At 40.4% G+C, this 9,361-nt stretch overlaps 2 protein-coding genes across 2 annotated transcripts in view; one reads left to right on the forward strand and one right to left on the reverse strand.

Annotated features, from left to right (window-relative positions):
- ZDHHC12 (zinc finger, DHHC-type containing 12) overlaps nt 1-4,006 on the forward strand; it is a 5,473-nt gene extending 1,467 nt beyond the window's left edge. The window contains 2 exon segments of the mRNA XM_009322110.1: nt 1,144-1,310; nt 1,929-4,006. Of these exon segments, the coding sequence (XP_009320385.1) occupies nt 1,144-1,310; nt 1,929-2,238 (477 nt within the window). The 3' untranslated portion in view covers nt 2,239-4,006.
- A 1,535-nt stretch (nt 4,007-5,541) lies between these two features.
- The window catches only part of PKN3 (protein kinase N3), a 22,049-nt gene continuing 18,229 nt past the window's right edge, over nt 5,542-9,361 (reverse strand). The window contains 7 exon segments of the mRNA XM_009322196.1: nt 5,542-5,837; nt 6,726-6,806; nt 7,381-7,488; nt 7,733-7,875; nt 8,436-8,512; nt 9,085-9,147; nt 9,237-9,361. The exon segment at nt 9,237-9,361 is cut by the window's right edge and continues 21 nt beyond it. Coding sequence (XP_009320471.1) covers nt 5,625-5,837; nt 6,726-6,806; nt 7,381-7,488; nt 7,733-7,875; nt 8,436-8,512; nt 9,085-9,147; nt 9,237-9,361 — 810 coding nt within the window. The 3' untranslated portion in view covers nt 5,542-5,624.

A 9,361-nucleotide genomic window follows, 5' to 3' on the forward strand; every position in this document is an offset into this window, starting at 1 on the left:
TGCTGAAAAACTCACAGAAAAAGTAAATACAACTAGCAAATTGAATTCAGATACAGTCTTGAATTGAAAAGTGATCCAAACGAATTGTGTAGTTAAAGGTGTAGTGGTGATGGACATTGGCATGTATGCTACTTTTCCAAGGCTGAAACAAGTCCCTGCTGTCTCATAGGACCAAGGATTTTCTTTTGCCATGGGAAAATTGTATTTACATTCTTACTGCCACGTCAGTCAGACCTTAACAGTATTGTCAAAAAGGTTGTTTTGAAGATATCTTGATAGAGTCAGAAAAGCAGTTGAGCATGACATATAAGAACCGCCGGTAGCTGTGAGCTTGTTTGGAGGCCTAAAAACAACAAAACATTAGCCCGAGTTGTAAAAGATAGTATGAAGGAAAAATTAGAGCAATTAAATTAGCTCTTAAGACAGTTTGCCTAAAGCCTAGAAGTGCTCATTTTCAGAGCAATCCTTATCAGTTTAATAAAATCAAGCATTATCCCAACTTCCATAAATTCCTGAAGAATATCTACCAGGAGAAGCTAGCTTATTGCAAGAGGAAAAGTTGGCAAAACACATACACACTTCAGGGAACAAATCCTCGGAGGCACACTCATACTACTTTCCTCAGCCAGATCTTTCATCTTCTCTATTCCTGGTACTCGAGCTGCTTTCCTGTGCAAGTGTCTTGTATTCACACAGAAGTAGAGACACTTCCCTCCTCTGTGCAGTCCCGTAAAGACATCCCATCCCTGCACACGTTCTTCAATAGCTGTGGTCCTAGTTTTTCACCTCAACACTCTGCTCATGCTTTCCTGAACAGAAAAGGCTGGCTCTATCTCCCTCCTTTGCACACTGGACTTCCTATAAGTAGGTAGATAATAAAGAAAATGTATAGACAGAAGTAGTGTGGGAGAGTAATTTAATTTGAATCTCACTCATTTGGGTCTGGAGCAGGGGAATCACGATCCCCTTTAGTTGTCTTAGGAATGAAAAAACATAAAGTTGTGCTGTTATCTCAAAATGGAGTGCTTTTGGGACAGTACTGCTGTGGAGGAAGACGATATAGCATGATGCTGTCTTCTGCCAAACAGGGAGTTGAACCAGCAGACTATTGCTAGTGTGTGTTTGGTTGGTTTTGTTTTGCAGCAACCAATGCGAGCCAAGCACTGCCAGCTGTGCCAACACTGTGTACGGCGTTACGACCATCACTGTCCCTGGATTGAGAACTGTGTAGGAGAGAAGAATCACCCCCTCTTCATAGTCTACTTGAGCGTGCAGCTTGTAGTTCTGCTGTGGGGAGGTCACATTGCTTGGTAAGGCCTGGAGTCAGCACTTTGACCTCTGAGATTGCTAAAGTCTTGGAACATTTGCACTGCTATAAACCACTGAAGGGTTTATAGCAGTGACTGGATTGGCTTTGTATCTTCACCCTCTTTTGCATCCTGCAGATCAGCTCTTCTGAGCCCCCTAATCTGCTGAGGAACAACGAGGCTGATCAATAGTTGAGCAGAATCTGATAATTTGGGGTTCACTGGTCATCTTTGTTTTAAGCTTAAATTAACAGAATTAACAACAGTACAAAAGCTAACTAATTTTGCTTCAGTTACTGTAATACGATCTTTGTTTACAAATCCAAGTACTGGAAACTCCAGCGGGGTTTCAGCTGTATGCCTGTTCAGGAGAGGAGTTAACTGAAGATGATTGTCTCTCTCAACTGTCAGGGGAACCAGCATCTTTTAAACTTCTTAGAATCTAAGTCACTACTGGTGCAGTCTCTTAAGAGAGTTTATGGTATATTAACTCTCTGTAGTAAATGATTATCAGAAGCTCACTAGTTACGAATCAAACTTAAATGTGCCATCAAGTTTGCTCGGCTTATGCAACTAGTTCTACATCTTTAACCATGAATTTATTTCTCTTTGAATTGAAAGGTCAGGCCTCTACTTTGAACAGTCCTGGGACTGGCTGCAGCACAACATTCTCCTCCTTATGTCCTTCCTCCTGATAGTCATATTCACCATTGTTGTCCTGCTGCTGCTTATTTCACACCTCTATCTGATCTCATGCAACACCACCACCTGGGAATTCATGTCACATCATCGCATCTCCTACCTGCGACACTCTGAGTTGGAGAATCCCTTTGACCAAGGGGTAATCCTCAATCTCTGGAGATTCTTCTGTTCATGCCACCTCACTGCATGGGAGAACATCTATTTTCACAAGAACAATGAGCCTGTCTAGTCACAGTAGTACCTACCTGGTAGAGTGCCAACGCATCTGCAGGTTGCCAGGTAAAGCTTTGCTAACGCAAATGCTGCTGTTTCCTTGCACGGAACTTTAGTACATCAACAACTATGCAACCTGTTCCACAGCCTGTTCATCCTGCAAATTACATTTCAAGGATAGTCAGGGTTACTTTTTATGTACGAGTAACACTATTAAAGGGGAGACATTGGTTCTGGGAAGGCCAGCAGGGCTAACTTCTGGACTGAGCAAAGGTTTCTCTCTAAATTTACTTCCTTCTGCTAACTACATCCACATCTCTCCAGAAGAGATGCAAGAGTAGCATGAGCATCCGTGTTCACTTCTCTTCCCCAAAGTTTCCCTCTCCTTTTGCTGCTAGGGAACAGCAGCTGTTACAGACAAAACCAGCCAGAATCAATACAATTCCTGTGGCCTTTCTTCAACATAGTTCTCACTGTGAGAACCGCAGTGCCTTTTGTCAATAGTGTTGGGCACGTAATAGAAATATTTGAGTAAATATTTGGGCAGTCAAAAGCAAATTTCATTTTGTCCACATGCCTAAACTTTATGCTTTTCACAAAGATTTGAGGCTTAATAGTGTTAATGTGCATGAGAAACAGCAGTAAGGCACCAAATTCAGCTTATGAGATAATTAGCCTGTACTTTGTGATGCCCTGACCAGCTTCCTAACAGTTTTTTCTTTAAGTTGATGGTGCTGTCAACAATTCATAGACTATTTTGAATGAAGTCAGCAAAGAATGATACCATCCACTTTTCTTTGGACAGAAAAGTAATACTTGCCTATGGAATTATTTCTGCAGATAACTTCATGCTCAGGCCTTTCCCGTAGCTTGTGGGGAGAGAACCAGTAGCAGAGGTGGGTACTTCGTGCCTAGCTCAAGTAACGCTGTTGATAATACTACTACCTCAACATACTAGTAAAATTTTAATAAAAGAATACAAAGTTTCAGTGCAAGAGGAAAGATTCCACGTCCTGTTTGTTTCATTGAGATGAGGGGTGCTGATAGCTTTCTAGGATAGCAGCAAGCTTACTTGTTTTCCATTGTAATAAAAGGTCATACTTCAAGTTTCCATGAGGAACTAAAAGGAAGTTTGGGATGACCAATTTTAGCTTTAAAAACAGAAAAGGCTGTGGTGTGAATTTTAGTCCTGACCCTTTTCTGTTTAAAAAACACCAAACAGCACCACAACAAAACCTTAGTTAAAATTATTTTGTGTCTTAATTGCCTTGGCTCAGGAATTAACACCAGCTCAAGCACACATCTGGCAAGCTGGTAGGATGCACTCAGGGTTTAAAGTTGATGGGCACTCATGAAAGGATGGTGTAGTCACTAATACAGCATGATAGTCCAAAAGCAGTTTTAAAACAGCAGAAGGATCCCTTTTGTGACCAACTCCAGAGTTTGTAATCTGCGTCCAGTCTGGTTTGTTCAGGGTAGAAACTCCTATCAATCAGAGGGATATCAGAACGCTAAGAATGGTTTTTGTAATAATGGTATACCATCCAGAAAGGATTCCGCAGTTTGTTTGTGTCGGTGTGGTGCCTGCTAAAGTATGGCTTATCTGCCACATAGCAATTTCTGGTTCTTCAGGTATCAGTCAAATAAAAGTTTGTCAGCAGGTACTACAGCTATAAACACACAGTTTTGCTCTGTTTGGTAATTCTCTTTTAAATGCACCAGGATGGTAATTTACAGTCTTTTTACTTTACTATAAACTATAAATTAAAAGATTAAATATGCCTTTTTTGGTTCTTAATGCCTCTTTCCTTGAACCCAAGTTCTAGGTTTCACCTGTGCTAACAATCCACTGTGCTACTTACCACTTTACAGAGGCCTCAACCTTAAGAAAACTCACAAAACACACTGTAGGGGCCAACAGCAAGCCAACCATTACTATTCAAACAAGGGTGAGGAAAATGTGTATCCTGCTTTAAATGGGCCATTATGCTGCAAGGCAGAGCAGGAAGTTGAAAGGATATTTGTACACAGGAATTTTCAGAAGCAGGTATACTTGGCTCTGAAAATAGGAAATCTAGGTTCAGCGTGAATTATCCGTTTTGCACAAACATATGCTCTTACCTCTCTGAATTCTGAAGCACTTAGACCAGCCTTAATAATGACGACTCGCTAGCTGCACCCGAACCTTATCTCCAGATATAGCACAATTGCGTTAGTTCAACTTCTGTCTACCTCTGTTGAAGACAAACTGAAAGAATAATAGCTGTGCATCCGTATTTGTCATCAGTGTGATACTTCATTTCTAGATACCCTTCCTTTTTTTGCCTAACAAGCTAACATTACAAATTTAAGAGAAGAAAATGTATCTTGTCATGTATCATTACGAGATATGTTACCAGGCAGACGAAATCACCTTTAACTTACTGATTTTCCGATATTAACACTGTCGTGATTTAGCTATCCCAAAAAAGATACAGGATACACACATTGATAAAATCTGTGGAGAGGCAACTTGACTGCAATCATTTGTATGTGACAGCTGATGACACCATGGAACATGTACACAGACAACTTCAGTGGGAAGGAAGGAAGGAAAAAAGAAAATATTACTAGTGACATTTACAGAGAAAAATAAAATCCTGCCTGTTGAGCAGAATATGGTTAGCCCTGATCTGAAACATTCAGCTAACACAAAGGAGATGAAAAGCTGAAATTTCATTATAAGGAAAGCTATCTTTATTTAAAAAAAAAAAAAAATCATAGCATGTGCAAAGCTGTGGCTTTTTTGTATCATTAAAAGCTAACTAAGATTTAGCATCCTCAAAGAAGTAGAAAGAGACTCCTTTTCCTTAAGATAGATCACCTGGATTATTATCAAACCCAAACATCATTGTCTTGTTTGTGTTAAAATCCATTCCTTCTCTGGCATACACAGAGTTATGATGGGAATGGGCATAAAATTATTATGAAGAGGGAATGCTGCATATCTTTTCTAGAAAATAGGTGAGAATCGGCCATTCCCCCTGCTACTATGCAACTTTAAAAAGCCGTGCTACTTACTTAGGCTTTTTGCAAAGAGAAACCTGGGTTGCAGAGATACTTGATTTAGTTAATTTAAGTCCAGCTTAAATTCCAAATTTCCATCTATATTCAATGGCAGCAGAAGATGCATCCAGTCAAACATTAATTACTCTTTAAAGATAATTGACATCCAGTATCCATCCACCAAATGAGGCTGAAAAAACACAGTAGGTTAACTCAGCTTGCAGGGCACTCTCATCCTGGGGTCACCGGCACTACCAGTTCTACGAATTCTGTTGACTTTTCCATTGCTCCTGCCAAGTCCTCTCTACACTCTCTCAAGGTGGTAAAAATCTGTTCCTGTTTCCTATAGCACAAGAATCAAACATCTAAAAGGTGTCTGGAGACAAAGTCAAAGTCCTTGAAGACAGTCTGCTCCTTACGGGTTAGGAGAGCAACCTCCTCTGGAGGAGTAAGGATTGGCTTTTGTGATGTAAACTCTTCATCAAAGTTGCTAATGTCGGTCGGATCTCTTAAAGTGGGCACAAAAGGGGGCTTCAGAGTCCTGGCAAGCAAGGCATCCCAATCAATTTCCTGTAAGAGAAGGAAGTGAACAGGCCAGATTGACATTAAGATTATTTACGAAATGTGAAAGTAAGAGGAAGGATTGCCCCTTCCAGATCATTTGCAACATGTCGTACTGCTACTAATTAAAAAAAAAAGAAGAGAGAGAGAATTGAAAAAAGGCCCAAAACAAACAGCATAGTCGGTGTAGGCCAGGTAGTACAGAGATTCCATACAGTCTAAGGCTGTTCTTCAGAACACCAAGAAACAAAGCTACAGCTCAAACTATATTTAGGAGGGACAAAACTGAAGTGCAGCTGTGGCCAGGTGGATCTGTGGACTTCCCAGCGATTTCTGCTGACATCCAGGCTCTTTCTCCCTCCAGTGCAAAGCCAGCCAGGGGCTAAAAGGCTAATAACTTCTGGCAGATGGGTAATGACAAGGAGGAAAGGTAACTCCTTTGCCTGGAACAGACATGTACCCTTGACCCAAAGCAAATGTGTCTTTAACCTCAATTTCTCTTAGGATTCATGTATATCCTGCAAATGCAGGTGCTGTCAAATAGACCGACTGGCAATCACTGTCATCACTAGACAGCACCTTTGACTGCTGCAGTTTGATTTAAAAGGGGTGTTTGTTGATGGCTCAAAAGGTAGGTATATTTGTACATAGCAGCATCACAATCGGAAATAACAAAGTGGCTCTGGAAGCCTACAGATCCTAGAAAGCACACTTGGGGGATGTAATTTCAAACATGAATTGAAACACATATTCCTGAATACAGCAATGAGGTGCAACAGAAGCTACCTCTAAGACCTCACTGACAACTAATGGAAATATGCCACAATACCAACAGAAAGCAAACCACTCTCAGCTCAAGCACAAGAAATGAAGGGGAGGGATAACGTGAGTTCCTACCTTAAAAAAGGCCTGGATTTTAATCTCTTCTGCATCTTTTTCCCCTGCTCCCAGTCTACGCTCTGGACATTTCCGAAGAAGCTGCAGGAAATATCAGTTCAAAAGTAAACAACTGGAACAAGGATGCACATAAGTAATGTTCCAGAAGGAAAAACAAAAGGAAGGAGATGGACTGACCCCTCAGTATCTTCTCATTCTCACTTTGCAGCAAGGTCATAATCTGCTAGTAATAGCTCAGACCTAGTTCCTTGTAAATAACTTGCCAACATCAATGATACCTGCTATAAAGCGCATGAACCATCTCATCTTAATTGTGCACCTGTGACTACTGGGTCACATTCAAAAACTGAATCAAGCCATCTCCACTGAATGACTCTGACATTCCTGCCCTTTAATCAACATTTCTCCATTTCAGACTTCGCAGCAACAGACCTCAGTAAGAAGCCTGCTTAGTCATCCTTAGACAGAAGAGTAGCATTTATGTGAAGAGAAGGAAAGGAAGAATACGTGTAAATTTTAAATGTTTCCTTAGTCTGCGTAGGCAGCTCCAGATTACACAAACAAATGCTATCTCGTCCTAATAGAGTCCCTCTGGATCCATTTACACAGTAAATGCAAATTCCTCAGGCTCCCAGAGACCCATCAAGCCCATTACCTTACGGATTATAGAAAGTGCCTCAGATGAAAGGAATCGTGGATACCGGACTTCATCGTTGACAATACTGTCAAAGACTTCTTCCTCATCGTCTCCAGGGAATGGTGACTGCAATTGTGACATTTTATTATTTAATCCACATAGCACCCATTCCTCACGATTAAATAGGGATGAGAATAGCAGGGAGTTGTATGGATTAATTAGTGTTTGGCAAGCACTATGAATGAGAAAAAGTGTAATTTAAGTACTAATAAATAGTTGGCTACATTCAGCAAAATTTTATCTCCGGTGGTCGGGTACTGGTCTCCCCAAGACTGCTTAGTGAAATCCTCTTAGAGAAAGGTGGTCTTACCTCACCAACAAGCATCTCATAAATGAGTACACCCAATCCCCACCAGTCTACTGCCCGAGTGTATGAGATGTCCGTGAGGACTTCTGGAGCCAGAAATTCAGGAGTGCCACAGAAGGTGTTTGTGCGGTCTCCAAAACCTATTCCTGTAGGAAAAGAACACTTCTGTAAAATCCAGCACACATTACTAAATGGATCACATGCAGTCTCACCTTCTGAAAGCCATAGATTATCACTTTATAATCTAACAATGTTAACTGGGCAAGGGCTCTCATCAATGCTTGTCAATGCCAATAAGGAAGTATGAAACCTGAGGCCTCTAAAAACTCCATATAAGAAATATACAGACAATACTTAAATAAACAGCAAAACCATGGAAACCATTGCATAAGTTTCCAAGTACGTATTTTGTAGTATCCTATATTCTGTCTCCTTTGAGCAAACAAGCACATTGTAAACTCCATAAGTTTCCTGAAGAGTAAAGGACAAAGTACTCTTTCCAAGTTCATCATAGCCAGACAGGTGAGGTTTTTTGTTGTTTGGTTTGTTGGGGTTTTTTTTGGTGGATTTTGTTTTATTTTTAAGATGGGGATGAATACAAGTTACACACAACCATCTCAGTACCCGTATTTGTGAACACTTTACTAAAGCCCAGATCCTAAACTGGTTCTGATGGTTCAATTTTGGCTTCACCAAAGTCACTCACCTTCCTTACACAATCCAAAATCTGCGATCTTCACAAATCCTTCAGCATCTAAAAGTAGATTATCCAATTTCAGGTCCCTGCAGACAAAGGAGAGGAAAGAAAACAGTGGATGAAGTCTGAGGATTGCCAACAAACATCTTTTTTTGAGGATTTCTACAAGAGGTAGAAACTAGATGTTAATAAAGAGAAAAAAATCTAAATTGAGTAAAGTCTACATTTGGTTTAAATAATGTATTATTTGGAAGATTCCCCTTAATTTATTGGCATTTTCCTCTTAATGAAAGGCTCACAAAGCAGCTTAGAGCTGGGTGGGGCTTATTCATCTGGAAAAGAGCATCCCGCAACAGCATGACAAATTACTTGACTATCACAGTAAGAATGAAAGCAGTGACTTACAGGTGCCCCCCAGAATGTATTGACATGTCACAGAGGATGAATCACCTGCAACATGTCAGATGAATAACTTCTAGATGACTTTCTTTACTGTAAGCACGATGAATATGCTGATAGCAACAGGCGATGGGGAAAATAAAGGCAGACAGAAAGATTAGACACCCCAGCAAAATAGTGAGCTCCAGACACATAGTTACAGGAAAAATAAACTTTCAATTTGCTGAACTGTCTTATACTTTATTTTTTGCTGTATTACCTATAAACAATTTTCTTCTCATGCAAGAACTGGAGCCCCAAGACTACACAGGCTGTATAAAACCTAAAAGAGAGAAATAGTTAGCAGGAAATATCTATGAGAACCGAGTTAAAAATTTATAGCACCTGGAAACTAGACTAATTCTAACTCACTGTGCCATATGCTCTGGAAAGACATCTTCATGTATGCGCATCATAAGATCACCACCCGGAGTATATTCCATCACAAAACAAGCATGATGAGGTGTCTGGAAACATGCAAACATGTTCACAAGGAA

This window comes from Pygoscelis adeliae, unplaced genomic scaffold, assembly GCF_000699105.1.
Source record: "Pygoscelis adeliae isolate BGI_AS28 unplaced genomic scaffold, ASM69910v1 Scaffold114, whole genome shotgun sequence".
Classification (NCBI taxonomy): Eukaryota; Metazoa; Chordata; class Aves; order Sphenisciformes; family Spheniscidae; genus Pygoscelis; species Pygoscelis adeliae.